This window comes from Nycticebus coucang, chromosome 14 (assembly GCF_027406575.1).
Source record: "Nycticebus coucang isolate mNycCou1 chromosome 14, mNycCou1.pri, whole genome shotgun sequence".
NCBI lineage: Eukaryota > Metazoa > Chordata > Mammalia > Primates > Lorisidae > Nycticebus > Nycticebus coucang.
In genome coordinates this window covers 80,831,856-80,853,466 of record NC_069793.1, presented here as the reverse complement: position 1 = coordinate 80,853,466, position 21,611 = coordinate 80,831,856, and the positions used below count along the sequence as shown (strand labels likewise).

General features: G+C 38.8%; 1 protein-coding gene across 1 annotated transcript in view; it reads right to left on the bottom strand.

The window, feature by feature from the left end:
• CCDC83 (coiled-coil domain containing 83) overlaps positions 1-21,611 on the bottom strand; it is a 58,034-nt gene that overhangs the window by 22,279 nt on the left and 14,144 nt on the right. Inside the window, exons 3-6 of the mRNA XM_053559734.1 lie at positions 20,779-20,863; positions 13,971-14,133; positions 10,606-10,773; positions 1,291-1,382 (exon numbers count right to left, since the gene is read on the bottom strand). Coding sequence (XP_053415709.1) covers positions 1,291-1,382; positions 10,606-10,773; positions 13,971-14,133; positions 20,779-20,863 — 508 coding nt within the window. The remainder of the gene's footprint in view (positions 1-1,290; positions 1,383-10,605; positions 10,774-13,970; positions 14,134-20,778; positions 20,864-21,611) is intronic.

Here is a 21,611-nt window from a genome sequence, read left to right as displayed (position 1 = left end):
AGACCATGGGATTAGAGAACAGATAACATTGGAAATTACACCTCAAAGAATGTTTTATATCCCAAATTTTTAAAGTAGAGTGTATTCTCTAAGGTTTATATAAACCTCTAGACAAATTATGTTTCATTTTATATCATCCAAAACTTTTACTTAAATATTTTATTATTGTCATCTTACGAAGTTGATTGAGGGATCCAAATCAAAAATCTGAGTGAGATTCAAAATGCTCCAATGAGCTTTCCCTCTGAGCATCATGTGGAAACTCAAAAAGTTTTAGATCTTGCAGTGCAGTGGCTCATGCCTGGAATCCCAGCACTCTAGGAGGCCGAGGTAGGTGGATCACTTTAGCTCTGGAGTTTGAGACCAGCCTGAGCTACAGCAAGCCTCCATCTCTAAAAATAGCAGGGCGTTGTGGCAGGTGCCTGTAGTCCCAGCTACTTGGGAGGCTGAGGCAATAAGATCACTTGAGCCCAAGAGTTTGAGGTTGCTGTGAGCTATGACACCATGTTACTCTACTGAGGGTGATAAAGTAAGACTCTGTCTCAAAAAAAAAAAAAAAGTATTATATTTTGATTATATTTTGGAGCATTTCAGATTTTGGATGCTCAACCAATAGAATGTAAATATTCTCAAATCTAAAAAATTTGAAATCTGAAATACATTTCAGATGAGGGATACTCAACCTGTATTATACTTAGGAAATAATTGAATAATAGTTCACTGAGCTCTTGCTTCTTGGGAGACACTATGCTATTTAAATCACCCAGTCCTCACGCTATCTGTTTAACGTAAAATAGATTATGCTCCCTTTACAGACTCGGAAACAGGCAGAGAAAAGTAATAAATTTTGTAGAGCCATTAAGTGGAAGAACTGTGATTTAAACTCAAACTATCTACCATCAGAACTCAAGTTCTTTTTTTTTTCTTTTTTTGAAACAGAGTCTCACTATATCGCCCTCAGAAGAGTGCTGTGGTGTCACAGCTCACAGCAACCTCAAACTCTTGGGCTTAAGCAACTCATGATATAGCTTGAAATTATATTAGCTTCTGTGGGATGGGTGAAACCCAGGCACCTGCCACAACACCTGGCTATTTTTTGTTGCAGTTGTCATAGTTGTTTAGCTGGCCCCTGACTGGGTTTGAACCTGCCAGCCTCAGTGTATGTGGCTGGTGCTGTAACCACCGTGCTATGGGTGCCGAGCCAAGAACCCAAGTTCTTAACCACTATAACATATCCAAATAAAAATTGTAAAAAATGATTTTTTGTTTTTTAAGAAAATTTAAATATACCTGTGTGGCCCATTCCTTCTTTTGGTCCAGTTGCAACAAAGTTTCTCTGATTATTTTCTTTCTAGTATCTTCCAGAGTGGTTTTATAGTGTTCTTTAAAAAGAAAATTAGAAGCCTTAACAAGGCTGATCGTAGTTAAAACTATGATGTTAGTAAATTTGATCTTTCATCATCACCTCTCCTTTCCACACATTCTGTCTGAATTTTCAAGGCACATTTTTCCTGAAGAATCTAGTTCCTCCAATTAGAAGAAATGTTTTTTTTTTTTTTAATAGGTTCTATATTTATTTCAGTAGGTAGTCCAAACAAACTCATTTGAATCTGTCTTATGCCAAGCACTTGCCTGAAGTTCTGGGAAGTCTATGACAAAATGAAGCAAACACAGTCCTTGCCCTCATGTAGCTAAATTTGTTTCTCCTTTGCACTTTCATTTTTTCTCTGCTTAGACCTTGGATTTATGCTCTATATTAAACCTATTGTTTTTGTACATCTGTCACTTCCTGGATTATCTACTCCTTTACAAAATGATTCATGTTTATTCACTTTTATTAATACTTCTCCTCTGATCATCACTAAAAAATTCTTATTAAATGGAATAATGAACAATGAATGAATGGATGGATGTAGAAATGGATTTATGCATAAATGAAAAAATCATATACATTGCTTATGAAATATTATTTATATTACTCCTATGATTCATATACTTTACCTAATATTATACTAATTTTACTTTTTCTACTTAGTAATAAACTGTAATGGAGGAAGTTACATCATGGCTGTCTTGGAATATCATATAAATCCTGTCCCAAAACCCTGCACTTTTTAAGTATATAATCAACATTTGATAAACGTGTAAATATAAATTTCTGTATTTTAAACTTATATTTTCCCTTCATGTAATTTATATATTAATAAAAATTATTAAGAATAAAAATGGGGGCAAGTTTTGCATATAATTTGGCAACAACTTTTTTTTTTTTTTTTGTAGAGACAGAGTCTCACTTTATGGCCCTTGGTAGAGTGCCGTGGTGTCACACAGCTCACAGCAACCTCCAACTCCTGGGCTTAGGCGATTCTCTTGCCTCAGCCTCCTAAGTATCTGGGACTACAGGCACCCACCACAACGCCTGGCAATTTTTTTGTTGCAGTTTGGTCAAGGACGGGTTTGAACCTGCCACCCTCAATATATGGGGCTGGCACCCTACCCACTGAGCCACAGGCGCAGCCTTTGGCAACAACTTTTGAGAAATGAGGAAAATAATCTTTTACTCCAGATTGATTTCTTTGTATAAATTAGATCCTTAGTAAATATTTACAGAAGTATACATTTATAAAAGAAAGTTGTAAGTCTCATCCATCTGTGTCTTCTAGAAGAGGGTTGATCTATGTTTAATTTTCTGCTATAAGCTTGAAGGTAAAAATTTACATGGTAAGCATTCAATGACCGTTTTCTAGGTACCATTCTTTACCTAGAAATTCATAGAACAGAGAGTTAATGGCTATCCTTAAGTGGCTCACTGCTTACATGAGAGAGAAACTTGAAATATTTACTATTGTATATACTTAAAGATTTATTATATTTCTAGATAAATCTACTAAATCATATATGAACATAGTTTAATGTTCTTTTGTTATTATCACCATAATGTACTATGATACTGAAGAATATAATTTTTAAGTGAAATAATAAAAGGTCCAATGAGTTTAATATACTAAAATAGAATACAAATTTATTAATTTTAATTTCAAATCAGCATTATGATATTATGCAAAGTTCCTCTTTAATTGTATTCCTTAAAGATGCCAATTCTGGTTTTAAAAAAAACTTGGTATTCAAAAATTTTTATCTGAACTAGACAGTTATAGATGCCAGTTATTTTAGAGGATGGAACTTTGAATTAGGAATCTGGCTTCTATCCTCATGATAAAGACCCATTACATAAATTCGAGATCAAAAAAACGTATATTAAAGTTAACTTCTTTTGAGAGGCCCTACAACTGGTTGACGTATATATTCAGAATCAAGATACAAAAATAATGAAATGATACCATTTAATCAAAACAGGAGGAAAACATTATTAGCATTCTGAAATTAGGTAACTCCCAAGTATCTATCCCAGATTCTGGTACTTACTCATGCAAAGTATCATGGCCAGCCTATTTTTTTTTTAAAGTCTTAACATATGTAAAACTCTTTACCTACCCAGTGAACCATAAAGTCAATGAATGTACCATTTTTAATGGCCACAGCACATCTTGCTGACTGCCCCACATTGATATTTATTCCATTTCTCCCAAGGACAACAAGTTACCTAGTCATGAATTGCTTTCACATTCCCATTTCGCCTTAAGTTATGCTATAATTTCTCTTAATTTTAGTTCTCTGAACCCTTTCAATAGACATCATGATAATAAGAAAAGAAAATTCTAAGTTCAAGATTGGGGAAAGGGAAGTGGAAAATTGAGCTTTTTAGGATTAAGAATTTTCTATTTACATTACATTTCTACTTTGCTGAAAGTAGCAGAGCTTCCAAAAGTAGACTAAAGAACATTTCAAATGACCTAGTATGTCATATTCTATAAGGATGAAGTATGTGAACTGGAATTGCACCAAAGTGCTAGAAGAAATGTTTTAATAATTTACTAACACCTTAATGTGAATTAGTTTAAGATCTCTCTCCCAAGAATGCTTGGATTTTCAAAGGACTGTTGCTCCAAGGGGGAATTTCAAGCACTATCTGTGTAGCAGTCTATTCTTCTATTATACAACTTAGGATTCTGCAACAGAAATATAAAGATTTTATTGTCTGCTTGAGTACCATTTAACTAGATTTCCACTATTTTTAGCATGGAACAGGAAAGGCAGAATGAGGAGAGAAGAGGGAGGAGAGAGTAAGGGGCTGGGAAAGTCAGGAGACCTGGTTCTAAGTTAGGGTCACAGCAAGAAAAGAAAGTGGTGATGAAGTGCAAGATTCTCTGTCTTATCCAGATTTCCGTGTCTTCCCTTTCCCCTTCCCCTCCTCCTTTTCCTTCCCTCCCCTCCCCCTTCCCTCTTCCCTCTCCCACTTCCCTTTCCCTTTTCTTCCCCTCCCCTTCTCTTCCCCCTCCCCTTTCCCTTCCCTTTTTCTTCTCCTCCCCCCTTTCCTTCATCCTCCCCATTCCCTTCCACTCCCTGCTCCCCTCTCCTTTCCCCATTTCCTCTTCCCTTCCCTTAGGGTAAGGTCTCACTCTGTCATGAAGGTTGAGTGGAATGGCAATGTTATAGCTCACTGCAACCTCTAACTCCTAAGCTTAAGCAGTCCTCCTGCCTCAGCTTCCCAAGTAGCTGAGACTATAGGCACATTCCATACCCAGGTAATTTTTTATTTTTTGTAGAGATTGAGGTCTTGCTCTTGCTCATCCTGGTCTCAACCCCTGGTTTCAAGTGATCCTCCTATCTCGGCCCTCCGGGGTACTTGGATTACAGGTGTGAGACACTTTACCAGGCCCCTCTCCAGCTTTTCTTATGTTCGTTCATGACATTTCATAACTGAGACAGCAAAGAATATAAAATTTTAGCCTTGAGAGATCTTAGAGATCATATAATCAATACCCCTTTTTAAGGAAAATGAAGCACTATAATAGCTCAGCTGCTTTGGAGAGTAGAGAGAAATGAAGCTGGATAAACAAGTCATTTGCTCATTCCTTTTTTCAACAAACAATTGTCAAGCTGTTTGTATATGTCAGACACTACTGAAAGCAGTGGGAATATTGTTGTAAGACAGACAAAACCCTGTGATATATACATTCTAAAGGGTAAGCTAGACCATAAATCAGTAAACAGGTAAAGAAGTAATATTTCAGATGGTGACATAAGTGACGAAGAAAACCTAAAATTTTCTGTTTTAGATAGGGTGAACAGAAAAAGCTTCTTTGAAGAAGTGATGTTTTAAAGAGATGAAAGAAAGGTAGTCAACAATGTGAAATGGAAGGAAACTGTGCTACTCCCAACCAGATAATCAGTGAATAATCAAGGTTAGTTGTATTATTATAACATCTATGTTACATGTCCCCATTAGTTGTGCTTTATTTATAACATATGCAGAACAATTATTTGGAAATCAGAAAGTATTCTCCCATATAAATGATATTGAAAATCATGGCTGATAGATTTCTAGACAGATCCACAGAGACCCATTTGACTTATTGTGCGACCAAACAATGGTATTGCATTAACAGTGCCGTAGAACCGCTCCTCCATTTAGAACATTGTCTCACAGGGAAAATTTTCTTCATACAAGGCAGCCAACGCAGAACTCTCAGAGATCTTTCACTTCAGAAAAGGAAATCTGAAGGCCTGGTCCTTCAATAGACCAGCAAGGAAAGCAAGGTGGCCCCTGCTGGGGCCAGAGGGCCAGAGAGCAGGGTGAGGGTTACCAAGCTGCATCTGTACTTCCCTCGGGCGTAAGCGTTTTCCCTGTTAGATGAAAAATCTGAGAGCAGAAATTCAAAACTTCCCTTCCACATTTTCTATTACTGTATCCCTGGGACACAACAGATATTGGAGAACATTTTTGAAGAAAATTAAATTTGCGGGCGGCGCCTGTGGCTCAAGGAGTGGGGCGCTGGTCCCATATGCCAGAGGTGGCGGGTTCAAACCCAGCCCCGGCCAAAAAAAAAAAAAAAGAAAATTAAATTTGGCAAACTATTAAGTCTTTGCTGGACAGTGACCTGTGGCTTCAGCCTCAGTGTAGCAAGCACAGCGAGCAGCCAATGTTGGCTCTTCAGGGGGAGGAGAAGGGAGAATAAAAGAAAGAAAGGAATTCTCCCAAGTCATGGAGTAGACAGACTAAGGGGTCAGGAGGGGGCAGTTTCTGCCCCTAATACAGTTGGACAAGAACGTCGGAGGCAGCGATCATAGACAAGAGGTCAACAGCTTTTGAGAGCTAGTCTCTCTTGACATCTGGAGAATAAGAAACAGAAGTTTTATTATTGTAACCTACATATTCTCATCTATATAACTTGTGTTTTTCTTACTTTCATTCGAAGTAATCCCTTGAATATTTTAATCATTCCAATCTCATTTCTTACAGAATTTCTTTTTCAATTTCAACCTAGTGTCCTAGCCCATCAGGTTATTTATTTGAAACGTCTACCTGACAAAACACAACAATCAGAAAGTTGCAATGGATCCGGAGTTCATCTATAATGGATTTTACATTCTTAGCATCTGAAAGAAACTACAAAACCTGGACTTTGGAAACATTAAATATTAATTCTTTGCTGTAAATCATAAAAAATAAATTATCAAATATGCTCTGACTAAAGTTGCAGCTCTCTTGATTGTCATATTAATGCTGAAAGAGCAATATTAACATTTGACTCTGTTCCAAATTTCATAAAAAATTCTATGGATTTTTTTTTTTCTTTAAAGCAGAGTAGCCGGCACAAGGGTTAATGTGAAAAATCTCACTGTTATCCTTTGTGATTCAGAGGAAGCTTCTAGTAACAACTGTTAACCATTCATTTGTGAATGTAGCAAAAGAAAATAGGGGCATATAAAAGTTTGAGAAGTGGGAGCTTGGGAAATTATGGCTTCGTGCAGTAAGAATCCTTTCTTCTCAGATGCCCAGTCCAACGTGGTCACTTCTCAGAAGCTGATTCAAACCACGTTGGCCCAAGCCTGTTTCACATTGCTCTGCCCTCCTGCTGTGTCTGGCTCTGCTTGGGTGTACTCTTCCACAGCCGGCTGGGAGTCCTGTTATCCACCCTTCTCCCATTTCATGGTGTCTGAATCCTCTCCTGGGTGGTGGTCCCCTTTCGGCTCCCTCTAGAGCAGTGGTTCTCAACCTTCCTAATGCTGCGGCCCTTTAATACAGTTCCTGTGGGTCGCGACCCACAGGTTGAGAACTGCTGCTCTAAAGAAAACTGAGCAGGGGTCGTGGAAATAATGGCCAGGTTACAATCTCTTCAGAGCACCCCTAACTCACCGAATCACAGAGCTGGGAGGACTATTTGAAGAATATAGATTTGGGCTCTAACACACCTGGGTTCAAATGTCTGTTCTACTACTTACCAACTTTGTGGGTTTGGTTAAGGCAGTTAACTTCTCTGGGCCTCTGTTTTCTTATCTTTAAACTGAGCATAAATGTATCTAACTCAAAGGAACTTATAAGGATTAGATGACCTCAGACATGGAAAGCAGATGCTGAAAATGCAACTTCTCTTGGCAATCACCTAGGGACTCTCATTTTATAGATGAGGAAATTAACATTCAAAGAAGTAATGCTTCTTTTTTTGAGTAGATTTCTAAAACTCAATTCTTTTAACTTGCTGTTAAGGTAAAAACTACTTTTAAGAATTCCTATCCTGGCTTGGCACCCGTATCTCAGTGGTTAGGGTGCCAGCCACATGCACCAGTGCCGGTGGGTTCGAACCCAACCTGAGCCTGCTAAACAACAAAACAATAGCTGGGTGTTGTGGCAGGTGCCTGTAGTCCCAACTACTAGGGAGGCTGAGACATGAGAATCGCTTGAGCCCAAGAGATTGAGGTTGCTGTGAGCTGCGACGCCATGGCATTCTACCAAGAACAACAAAATGAGACTAAAAAAAAAAAATCTCTATCCTGTACTACTGGTGAAAGACAAAAATAAAATTTTTCTATGACTGTAATTATTTAGTGACTCATAATAACCTCAAACTTTCTCTACTGTGGGCCTAATCTAAGGTTCTCTTTCCTTTTATTTTTATTTATTTATTTATTGAGAGTCTCACTATGTGGCCCTCAATAGAGCTCCATGGCATCACAACTCATAGCAACCTCAAATGCTTGGGCTTATGATTCTCTTGCCTCTATCTCCCGAGTAGTTGGGACTACAGGCGCCTGCCACAATGCCCGGCTTTGTTTGTTTGTTTGTTTAGTAGGCCGGCCAGGTTCAACCCCACCAGTCCTAGTGCATGTGGCCGACGCCCTAACCACTGAGTTACGGGCACCAAGCCAGGTCCTCTTTCCTTTTATTGAAGAAAAATAGCCTTGGTCTGGATGTATCAGTGACTGCTTCCTGTACTCAATATCCCAGCATTTCCTTCTAATTAAAGTTTGGGCGGCAGGCCTGGGCGTTGTCTCCTCCCGCCTCCGGGGCTTAGGGGTGGCTGCTGGGGACCAAAGAACAGTTCATGCAGGGGCTGACCAGTAACCCAAGAGGAGGCCTCGACAAAGATCTTTAATCATTTTTGTTTAGGTAGATAAAGATACCAGTTCTTTTCAGAACCTGGCGTGGAGAACACTGCAAGAACTGGTCTGTGGGAAGCAAGAAAAGAATGGTGACAAGCATACCGAGCAAGGAGAGGAGCCGGGAGAGGGACAGTCACAGACTGTGAGAGATGAATGGAGGGAGGAGCCATCCTGAGAGCAGCCACTGATGTGATGGCTTTCTGACTCTGTCTTCAGTCCTCCCGTTACTCATGATATGTTATGTACAACTAGCACGGCCTTTTGTCACTTCCCCTTACAATTCATACCGTGAAACTAACGATTTCCACTCAACAAAATATATGGCAAATCCTATGACTTTCTGGTTCCTCAGTGGTAATGAAAGGTCCTCCAGTAAGTAATTAATATATCCCACGTACTGCAGTCGTTGGGGGGCCTAACGTACCCATACACGGATGCTTCCCCCTCATCCTCCTCTCCTCCTAAGACAAAGGGCGCAAAGGACCTAGTTCACAGCACCCCTGAAGTTCAGCTGAAGGACCCTAACTCACCAAAGTTCTCTGGGCAAACTGGGGGATTTGCCCACCCTCCATGGCCCCATATAAAGGGGGGGGTCTCTAACTGCCCCCAGGGTGCACATGCCATCTTAGCACTGCCCAGCACTTCCCTTCCAATAAACCTGACCTAAACTTCTCTGCTCCCTCGTGATCTCATCTCTGGGCGCTGCCACTTGCACTTTTCAGCAATAATTAATTAACACTTTTAAACTTCATTCAAGGTTATGGCTATTCTCCTTTCCTAACTTAAGCCTGCTGCTATTTCTTCTGTCTTGAGCGTCCAGCCTCTTCTCAGGGCTGCAGGGAGCTGGGGAATGGAAGAAGGCAAAAAAGTGTCCATGGACTGACACCGTCCAGTTGAGCCCATGTCCACTGTCTGCTCCCAGCCGGCATTTAAGTCGACTCCTTCTTTCACAGGGGTGCTTTCGTAGCTTCTTCGGAGGACCACCTTCCCCATTTCAAGTGATATTTGACCTGCGTTCCCTTGATGCTGCAGACATACTGTCCTTGGGGACTGGTGACGTTTCTGTTGGCCTCTTGCTCTCTATACTGCACCCCCACTAACATGCACACACAGGCTCCCTATTTTCTGCACTTCTTCGTTGGGCCTCTGAGGCAAGATGTAACACGACTGCCCCAGCTCGCTCTTAGCACATCTGCAGGAAACAGTCTTCCACTCTGCACCCTGACAGACTGGGGTGCAGGCCTGGCCCCAGGAAAAGCCACTTGTCTGTGTCTGCTGTCAGCCCAGACCGATATGTGGTGCCGGCTCCCCAGTGCCCCAGTTGAGAAATTTGCATAAAAGTTGGTCCAGAAGCAGAGTGCCTGACAGGCCTCTGGCAGCGGATAATGGGAACCACCCCGCAGGAGCCACACCACAACACAGGGGACCATCTCCAGATGGGCTCTGGACTATCACACCCCCACAGGCTTTGGGGACAGATTTCCCCCACTTATTCTATCCTGTGACTTTTCCGTCTTTGGGTCTCTAATGTTATTTTAAGCCACTACACTTGCCTCACCAACAAGCCTCATCTGTCCAGATCTAGTCCTGGTCCATGTCCTCTCCACTTAATCATGTTTGTTCTCCGGTTTCATCTGATTACCACATAATTTACTTGGGCCTTTCTCTGTGATGATTCTGGTTATCTAGCCTGGCTAAGTGGCCTTAACTTGCCTCAAGTGAATTCCCTTGCTAACATAACCTGGCCACAGGGCCCTTCTATTTCTGTAGAATTGCCCCAAGTCCAGGTGTGGAAATATACAGGCTGTACCCACTGAATGAAGCAGCTGCCTTTTTTTTTTTTTTTAAGCTTCTTTCTTGATGTTAGTAGGTGACAGGGTTTCTCCCCATCCTGTATCCCGTTCTTCTTACTCTCATTTTCATAGGTGGTTCTGGGATCATTCTACTTCCTCCCATCACTTTTACCCTTAGGGCTCACAGTTGCTTGGGCTGACAGCAGAGAGTAATAATGATTCAGGGAGTAACGGCTTTTTTCTTCCACCAGTGTATACCCTATAAAGATTATTTTACTGAACTCAAATGATCTTTGTTGCAACTGACCTGACATTTTCTCTGCATTCTCTTTAACTTTACTGATGTCATTTTGTAAGGAGGTAATGAGTTTAGCATGTTGTATGCTCCCTACATTCTTGTACTCTTCCCAATATTCCTTCTCGCTGAGTTTCTCAAGAAATAGCTTCTCAGCATTGTTAATTTGTACACGCATTTCTATAGGAAAGAAAATTAAGACATCATGTCATTCCTATTATCCTTGTAACCCTTGTATGTTGCAATCTGGGATTATAAAGTTAAGATTTGATATTAAAATATTGCTAATTCAAAAATACTATTTCATATCTATAATTTAGGGAAATCCAAACTAGTCAAACTATTGTTTATCCATTCCTCATGATTCAAATCTAAATAAAATTAAACTGCCAAATTATAAAGTAGATGTGTGGTTTGATTGAAAGATATAATAGACAATTAACCCTAGGAAGCCAAGAGTTTAAATTACTCCTGTGATAACTTAGTAAGGGTCCTTTTTGGTATGACATACTATACTATACATGTATTCTTTGTTAGTAAATAGACATTTTTCTGGCCATTATACCTCAGGGCAAAAGTGATTTCGACTTGTGTCCTTCCCATGTCCTTGGCAACCAATTTTGAAAGTAACTTGTTTGATTCAGTCATCTGAAGTTCATTTATTTGGCTCCCCTTGTGTGAAGTGATAACATTATGATAGTTATAATAACATGTCTTCTTCCACCTTCCACTTAGTAAAATTTCAGAGAGAAAGATAAGTTCCCCAGTTAAATATGTACAAATATTGAGCTATCAAGCATATAAACTTTGTCTCCCCTGGTTCACTTGCTAAACATGATATTCTTCTATTCAAATTCTAGGCTTGAGTATCATGTTGCTGGATATTTTGGAAATGAAGCACTTCAAAGAGCCAAATATGATGCACTTAATGGATTTTGGCTCACTACCATACATTACTTTGTTTGAGAGCTCCTTGAGGGTAAGACCATATCTATCTTATTCATCTCTGCAAATCCAGCACTTAGCAGAGAGCCTGGCAGTTAGTGTTCAATAAATGTCTATTGAACGACTGAAGCATTCTGATCAGGCCAGAGGGATGCACTGCAGTCCAGGGGTGCTGAGGGACCAAGGCCATATCTTCTTCCAAAAATGGACATGATACGTATTTTTAATTCTCTTAACAAAGTGTGCTTGTTATTGTCACTAGACAATTATTAACACGACTATAACCCAGTTACGCAGCTACCCTTTCACTTGCGCGATTACTACTGTCTCAGCCTGTGCCACATTCGGTCTTTGAGGGGAGGGTTGGTAGAAGTCCTGGAAGGTTTTGAAAGAGAGATGAAATTTTCTTAGAACCCCTTTCCCTTCCTTTTTAGTCTCAATCTCTCTCTCTCCCCCTACACACACACACCACACACACACACAGATTAAAAAATATAAGCTGAGGCTCGGTGCCTGTAGCTCAGCAGCGAGGGTGCCAGTCACATACACCGGAGCTGGCCAGTTCAAATCCAGCCTGGGCCTGCCAAACAACAATGACAACTACAGCCAAAAAAGAATAGCCAGGCATTGTGTTGGGCAAGAGTTTGAGGTTGCTGTGAGCTGTGACACCACAGCACCCTACTAAGGGCAACGTAGTGAGACTCTGTCTCAAAAAAAAAACAACAACTATATATACACACTGAGATATATATATATATATATCACAACTATATATATATATACTGAGATCTGACAGCATTTGAGGCCTCAGGTCCAGGTCAGCAGCACCCTGTCCTTCCTGTGATTTGGTTACATGAAAAAATTAACATCTCCTTTATGCTTTGGCTAGTTTGAGCTGGATTGTTATCCTTACAACTGAAAGAGGCCTAACTAAACATTGGAAGAAAAGGTTTGTAGCAGTATTTCTCAAACCGTACTGTGCATCAGAATCACCTGAGATCTTGTCAAAATGCTGATTCTGATTCAATAGGCCTGATTATGGCCCGAGAGTCTGATTGTAACAAGCTCCCGAGTGAGACACCTGCTACTGCTTCAGACCAAAATGAGTTGCACGACTAGCCGGTACACAACAAAACTACTTCAGAAATTCTTTGCAGACATTTCTGTTCACCCACTTTTCCTTTCTTCCTTGATGTCCATAGGCTTCTTTCTTCCTTGCACGACCGTGCATGCCCAGCCCTCCACTACTGTGCTCCACTCGGCCTCCGTCTTGCTCAACACACTCAGCCCAAACCATAAACAGGCGACCTTAACTAATGGGGCTCATTCCACTAGACGGCAGGTTAGCCAGCTTACATGAGCATCCTTCGGAGGTCTCACTTCCATCTCTAGGTACTCATTAAAATGCTCCTTCTAAACATAAGCAAGACTTTCTCAGAAACGAGTCCCAAAAAACACACTATTTATCACCTCGTGACATCAGGATTGACAATGAAGAGATTTGGGTGGGAGGAGGTTTATGGGAACAGCTTTGGAGACCTCTAAAAAGGAAGCTGTTCTATTGATGTTTGGGCTTGGACACTATTCACTAGAAACAACAAATACTTATTGAGAGGGACGCCTGCTTCATGCAAAGTGCTTGGTTAAGCAGGCACTCTGAAATACTTGAAGAAATCCAGGAGAATCTAGTCCCTCATTTTGCCTCCTCGCTTCTGACACTGATTTCTGATAGTGCTCAAATCTCTTACCTTGATTTAGTCTTCTTCTCTTTATAAAAAGTAGCTTTATAAATCTTAGCAGCAGGTTTAAGATGAAGAGATAGGAATAAAACACGCATGTATCAAAACTGCACAAGACTCATCCTGAGTATTTGATTTGCATCGTATGGTATTTCCTGGATTCACTAGAGTATGTCCTGGGTCTTTCATTACCCACTCCTGGCATCATTTTTATCCATGTCCTCAAAATGTCCCCTTTCCCAATTCTAATTCCTACTTTCCCCATCTAAATGGGGTGCTTAGCCCCTTTAGAGATATTGGGGGGAAATGTTTCATTGTTATATTCATCTTATCATTCTAAAATCTAAACTGAGGTTGAAGCCATGAAACAATATAATTTCACAAAAGAAAGAACCTAGCCCCCGCTGTGAGGAGAAGCTGGGGTGGCCCCCACTGTGAGGAGAAGCTGGGGTGGCCCCCACTGTGAGGAGAAACTCGAGGTGGCCCCCGCTGTGAGAAGAAACTCGAGGTGGCTCCCACTCTGAGGAGAAGCTGGGTGGCACACCACAGCAGTTTCATCTGCTTTGAGGTGGCAATGATGTCATCTGAAATATGTTCACAGCATTTTGAACATATTGGAAGACAAAAAACTTTAATATATTCAAAAAATAACTTGATACAACTTTCTGATAATTTTCTAGGTTCCTGAATCACCTTTCAAGTTTTTTTCCTGGTCTCTTTCAAATTTCCATTTTTCCTTCATTGCTTCTTCAACGTCCTCTCTGGTTATCTCTGGAGACCCACGAGAACTTGCTTCACTCAGTTCTTTTAGTAGGTTCTGGAGGTGCCGTTTCTGTTCATCTTTTAGACGGCTATTCTGTCATGAAAATGGACAATAGTTAATATCTGATAAACTGTTTACATTATTTTTCCTCAAAATGGAGTTAGAAACTGAGGTCTGAAAAGTCAGAAAGAAACATTTCATGAAGAGATGTTTTATACAATATCTCTAAGAGCTTTTGAATCCTGGAAGACACAATATAAGATTTAAATCACCAACATGGATAGAATTGTACATTTAAAAAATTGTATTATTAATCTGACAGTCTGTCACCCTGTTTCAGAATCAATGAAATGAAAGTCAAACCTTGGAGGTCAATGTTTTCAATCTCCCACTAACACACTTTGCTAAAATTCACATCCATTTAGTCATGTATCATGTGCCAAGTGGTATTCTGGGCATTGGGACTGTTTAGTGAAGTGAACGAAATAGAAAAATATTACTGCTTTATGGAACTTACATTATTCTTTGTTTTTCTCATAAATAACCCTAATTCTATTCTTTCGTGGTGATGGTTACTTCACCAAAATTTCACACTTGAAATGTGGACTAGGTTCCTCTTGTAGATATCCCACCTGTGTTTCTAAGCTCATTTATTCAACTTAGAATTACTCTTGCCCTTCCAATCTTTATTGTGTACATACAGATAAATAAGAACTGAGGTTAGCTGGATGTGGTAGTGTGTGCCTGTAGAGGCAGGAGGGTCACCTGAGCCCAGGGGTTTGAGGTTGCAGGGAGCTATGATAACACCAATGCACCCTAGGCAGAGCAACAGACAAAGACCTTGTCTACCTCCATCCCCCAAAAAAGGACTGAGAGAATTTACCACAAACAAACCTCCTCTAAGGACAATGAGTCCTTCATGATGAAGTGAAGGACACTAGACAGTAATTTGAAAGTATAAGAAAAATAACAACACAAATAAAGGTAAATATGTATGAAATATGAAAGATAGAATGAGGCTGGGCATGGTGGCTCACACCTGTAATCCTAGCACTTTGGGAGGCTGAGGCAGATGGATTGCTTGAGCTCAGGAGTTTGAGACCATCCTGAGCAAGAGGGAGACCTTGTCTCTACTAAAAATAGACAAAATAGCGCATCATCATGGGAGGCTCTCGTACTCCCAACTACTTGGGAGGCTGAGGCAGGAGGATTGCTTGAGCCCAGGAGATTGAGTGATGATGTCCCTGCACTCTAGCCAGGGTGACAGAGACTCTGTTTCAAAAAGAAAAAAGACAGAATAAATGTATTTTTTGTTATTCCTTTTCCCCCTCTCTGATTTAAAAGACAATGGCATAAAGCAATAATTATGAATTTGTTTATGAGCGCACAATGTATAAAGATGTATTTTGCATACACACAAAATGAGGGTAAGAAATAAAGTTTTTGTATGTTATTAAAATTAAGTTGGCATTAATCTGAACTACATTGTTATAAATTAAGATGTTAACTAGAATCTTCAGGGCAACCAGAAAGATAATAACTCAAAATATAATAAGAGAAACACTAGAGCATTAAAATGGTATACTAGACAATATTTAACACAAAGGGAGACAGTGACGAGAGAGTCACAAAAAGAACATGAGACATGGAAAACAAATAGCAAAATGTTAGAGTCAATCTTCCTTATCAGAAATTACATTAAATGAAAAGGGATTAATTTTATTAATGGTTAAGTGATAATCCAAAGGCAGAGCTTGGCAGAATACACAAAATAAGAACCAACTATATGGTTTCTATAAGAAACATAGGAACAAAATAAAACCTAACTATATATTTCTATGAGAAATACTTCAGATTCAAAGAAACAAATAGGCTAAAAGTAAAAGGATGGAAAATAGATGTACCATGCAAACAGTAAGGAGAGTGGAGTGACTCTACTAACGTAAGAAAAAATAGGCTTTACGAAAACTATTACCAGACACAAAAAAGGACATTATATAATAACAGAAGAGTGAAACCATCACTAAGATATCACAATTGCAAATATATATATGTACTGTATTAGGTATTCATGTCTCCTCAAAGTTCATGCCAACCCAGAATCTCAGCACTCTAGCTTGAGCAACAGAGTAAGACTCTGTCTCAAAAAAAAAAAAAAGAAAGAAAGAAAAGGAACAATTTAATATTATTTAGTATATTTACAATGCTCTATAACCTTTATCTCTTTCTAGTTCCAAAACATTTTCATTGTTCCAAAGTAAAACCCTTTGGTCATTAAGCCATTTCTCTCTATCCTTCCTTCTCCTCAGCCTTGCAAAACACCAACCTGTGTTCTATCTCTGCAGATTCACACATTCTAAATATTTCACATAAATGGAATCATGTAACATGTTGACCTTTTGTCTTTGGCATATTTTATTTAGCATATTTTTGAGGTTCATCCACACTGTATCGTTTCTTTTTACAACTTAATAATAATCCATTGTAAACATACCACAATTTGCTCATCACTTCTTATCTGTTGATGGACATTTGGGTTGTTTCCAAATGACTATTTTAAATATTACTGCCTTAAATATGCATATTAATACATCTTTGTTTGAGTGCCTGTTTCAATTCTTTGGGGAACATACCTAGGATGAGAATTACAGGATCATACAGTAATTGTTTTCCACAGTGGCTGAACAATTTCACATTGCCACCAGAAACATACAAGGGTTCTGGTTTTTCCACATCCTCATCAATACTTTTGGTTATAGCCATCCTAGTAGCTGTGAAGTGGTACCTCACTGTAGTTTTGATTTGCATTCCCCTAATAATTAATTATGTTAAGCATCTTTTCATGGGCTTGTTGACCATTTGAATGTCTTCTTTGGAGAAATGCTTATTCAATGCCAAACTGATTTTTGACAAAAGTGTAAAACAAATCAATAGAGGAAAGATAGCTTTATCAACTAACAACCCTGAAACAACTGGACATCGTAGGTAAAAAAAAAAAAATGAAACTTGATCAAAGTCTCACACCTTTTACATACACTTATGTGGACCATGACTTAAACATAAACAGTGAAACTACAAACATTTTGGAATAAAATCTTTGGGATCTAGGTGTAAGCAAAGAGTTTTGTTTTTGTTTTTGTTTTTGCTTTTTCAGATGGAGTCTCACTCTGTTGTTCAGGCTAGAGTGTCATGGCATCAGCCTTGCTCACAACAATCTCAAACTCCTGGTTTCAAGAGATCCTCTTGCCTCAATATTGCAAATAACATATCCAAGAAAATATCAGTGTTTAGAAGATTTTAAAACTCAATAGTAAAAAACCCAATAGTAAAAAATCCAGTTAGAAAACAGGCAAAAGACGAATAAGCACATGAAAAGATATTCAACATCATTATCTTTTAGGGAAATGCAAATTAAAACCACAATGATGTATTTACTACACACTTATCAGAATGGCTAAAAGAAAATAGTGAATAGTGACATCACCAGATTTTGGCAAGGAAAAGGAAAAACTGGATTACTTATATATTGCTGGTGGGAATACAAAATGGTACAGCAAGTATGGAAAGTAGTTGAACAGTTTCCTAAAAACTAACATGTAATTATTACACTACCTAGCAATTGAATGCCTAGACATTTATTCCATAGAATTGAAGACATATTCTGCTCACACAAAATACCTGTACATGAATGTTTATATTAGTTTTATGTGTAATAGTAGCCAATAACCAGAAACCACCCAGGTGTCCTTTTGGTGAGTGGTTAAACAAACTGTGGTATATCCATAACATGGAATATGACTCACCAATAAGAGGGAGCAAACTAACAATATGACAACCTGGATGTATCTACAGAGAATTATGCTGAATGGAAAAAAAAAGTTCCAAAAGGTTACTTACTATTTCTATGATATTCTTAGTTATAAAAATAAAGAACATATGGGTGGTGCCTGTGGCTCAGTGAGTAAGGTGCTGGCCCCATATACTGAGGGTGGTGGGTTTGAACCCAGCCCCCACCAAACTGCAACAAAAAGATAGCCAGTCATTGTGGCAGGCACCTGTAGTCCCAGCTACTCGGGAAGCTGAGGCCAGAGAGTTGCCTAAGCCCAAGAGCTGGAGGTTGCTGTGAGCTGTGACACCAGGGCACTCTACCGAGGGTGACAAAGTGAGACTCTGTCTCTAAAAAAATAGAGAACATATTAATGGTTGCCCAGGGTCAATGAGGGGATAGAATTGGGGAGTGAGTGGCAATAAAAGGGCAACATGAGGGATGCTTGTAGAGATGGAAGTATTCTAAATCTTGACTATTAACGTTAATATTATCAACATCCTAGTTATAATATTGTACTATAGTTTTGTAATATTGTTACAGAAAAATATGATAGGTAATGGGTACATGTGATCTCTCCCTTGTAAGTGGATGTCAATCTAGAATTACCTCAAAGTACAAAGTTTAATTTTTAATAAATGAAGGAAAATTAATGTTAGCCACTAAAAAATAATTTATTGCCCTTAAACCAGTTCTTAGACATTCTATTTTCTTGAATGAAATACAGATTCATGTTTTCTTTGCTTATAAATAAGTTGAATCACTTTAACTTGACATAAGTTATTTTAAAATGAAATGTTTGCAGAAACTTGAATAATAGCAATGGAAATATCACTTGCCAAATGACTGCACTGCTAAAACTTTTCCCAAACATGGACTTTTCATTTATTTTTATAAAAATGAAAAATTACTTTATTAAGTATGTTTTGAGTACTAAATAAAATATCTGATTTTACTCCTGTTAGTTTTAGTAAGGAAACAATGGCTTCTAAATTAAATTCTTTGTCAAAAATATTCACTATGGAGCTTTCAATTTAATAACAGAAATCTATTTCTCCACAATATTCCTGCTCAGAATTGAGGAATGAAAAGGAGCTGGCCTAGAGGAAAGCATTCCAGGAAGAGGAAATAGCATGGTGAAAAGCACAATGAAAAAGAAATTGGTTTTCCAGGATTTAAAGAAGCAGTGGAAACGAAAGGATGGAGCAGCTGGGGACAGGGTTGGAGAGGTAAGCAGGGGTCAGATTTTGCAGGGCCCTGAAGACTTTAATAAAGACTATGCATTTTATTTTCTGTGCAAAAGGAAGCCACTGAAAAGTTTTAAGTACTGAAAGGTTTCGAACAGTATTCAAAGAGTAATTCTGGTGTGCTGTGGGGAATGTAATGCAGCGGGAAGGAGAGTTAAGAAATGACGGTGGCTTAAAATGGGCCAGTAGCAGCATAAATGGAAGGAAATGGATGATGCTCAGGATGCCCCATGGAAGCTACACCCTGCCTCTCCATCCTCCTCATTGCTGGGTCCACTAGTATGCAGAGTTAGGTCTGTCTCCTTCTTGAGCTAATCCTCACGGAAACAAGAACTCTCAATGTTTCTGGTTCCAAATGGTGGGATAATGGAGAAAGTCATGACTCAGTCCTGATTTGTCGTACTTTCCACAACCAAGTCCTGACCCAGGAGTCCCAGTGCTGACCACAGGAGCACGCGCACTGGTGCCTTGACAGTGCCCGCTCTTTTGAGCTCCAGCTGTCCTCATATAGAGACCGCATTCAAGTGCCGATGCCAAACTGTCTGTTTTGGTTCCTAATATAAGTGACTGAACCTTGAGAAGTGTGACAGTGTCAGAGCCACAGTAATAAATATCACCATGAGGGATGTGTCTTGTCCAATAAATATTGAATGAATGGAATGAAAAATGGCTCTAATTTACAAGAGGGAAATTGAGGCTTATACCAATTTTGGTCAAAATGACATCAGCAGCATGTTGTACAGTCGGAACGCAAACTCAAGTCTCTAACTCCAGGCTGCATTAAAATTTGTAGAAATAGTCTTTTTAGAAAAAGCCAAATAAAACAGTTAACTGTGGACATTTCAGGATCCATATAAAATAAATGTGTTAACCAGGGGCACCTTCAGTATTTCCTCATTCTGAAGATGCTTTCAGGGATAAGTCATGTTAGTTACCATTGACGGCTTCGAAACTTCATTTCTGTGTATCTTCAGTCCTGATAGTTAGATATAGGACCATTTTGATATTCATTTTAATCTGATTTTATAAAAATAATGGTATCATCTTAAATATGCAATTAGTCATTTTAACAATGGAGACTGTACTTTTCAAATGGTATTTACGGATGCACACTCAGAAAATTCAAAAGATAATGACACAAAAAAATAGAGAACCAAGTTTTAGTCGTTTGGTAAATGAGAAATCAAAAGATAAATGTGTTTTCAAAGCTTTGACTGTCCTCAGGATCTAAATAACATTATTCAAGCTAACGTCTTTTGACATTGTGATTACTCTAATGAGAATAGCAGTACCCTCTTGCCTCACATATATAAAGAAACTTAGCAGGGGTCCTCAAACTACAGTGGGCCACATGAGGCGGTGTGATTCTATTTGTTCCCATTTTGTTTTTTTTACTTCAAAATAAGGTATGTGCAGTGTGCATAGGAATTTGTTCATAGTTTTTTTTTTAAACTATAGTCCGGCCCTCCAATGGTCTGAGGGACAGTGAACCGGCCCCCTGTTTCAAAAGTTTAAGGACCCCTGAAAAGGATTGTAAATCAACCAGTTCCAAACCTTGAAGATATACTCTAAATATCCTACAGTATATTTCATCATAATTCACATTTTTAAGGCATGTACGTAAATGTTTAATGACTACACAGCAGCTCTAGATTTTATACTCACTCTTTCATGATACTTTTGGTTCTTTTCCCTAAGTTTCTTTATTTGAAACATGAATTGCTCTACTGAATTTTCCTTTATATGACAGCTAAAAATAAACAAAGATAAGATGTGTTACAATTATTTATCTTAGGAAAAATAAGACAAAATTTTGAAATTAAATTATTTGATTTTAAGTAAATAATTAAATATATTATAAAAAACCATCTAGGGTTAAGAACCTTTCCTAAATGATTTTGTATTTCTGAATCTATTTTACTCACTGAAATATATATATTGGAGAGATCACTTTGTTTTTTTTTTATTTTTTAAAAACTCAATTTCTATTCATATTTTAAAGTTGTAATTTTTATACTTTCAAATTGTTTATAGATAATTCAGCTTAAGGGAAACCTAGGTGAGAGGTCACGCAGAAAACATGCTTTCTAGAATTCTAAAAACATTCAGATAAAAATTACAAACAAACCAAAAACTTTATAAGGGCAAACATACCTTCTTACAGATGTAACACTATTTCTCTGCATGAGTGGGGCAGGAAAACTAATCTCAATTATGTAGTCTCCAGTGGTTGAGATGGAGTCTTTAGGTGGGTTGGTGCGTATCCTGCCCCTTCTTCCTGGCTACCTCTGAGAGCCTTCCTTGGTGATAACTGAGCAATCAGTGGTCTGGCTGGAGACTGCGTCCAGCCCTTGACCCAAGATATTACGAGGAACATATTTACGCTAAAAAAATTATTTGTTGTTTATCTGAATATCAAATGTAGTGGGGTAACCCGTATTCTTCTTTTTTAAGCCCACCTTCCTTCCCCTGGGAGCAAGTAAGAGCACACGGCCTAG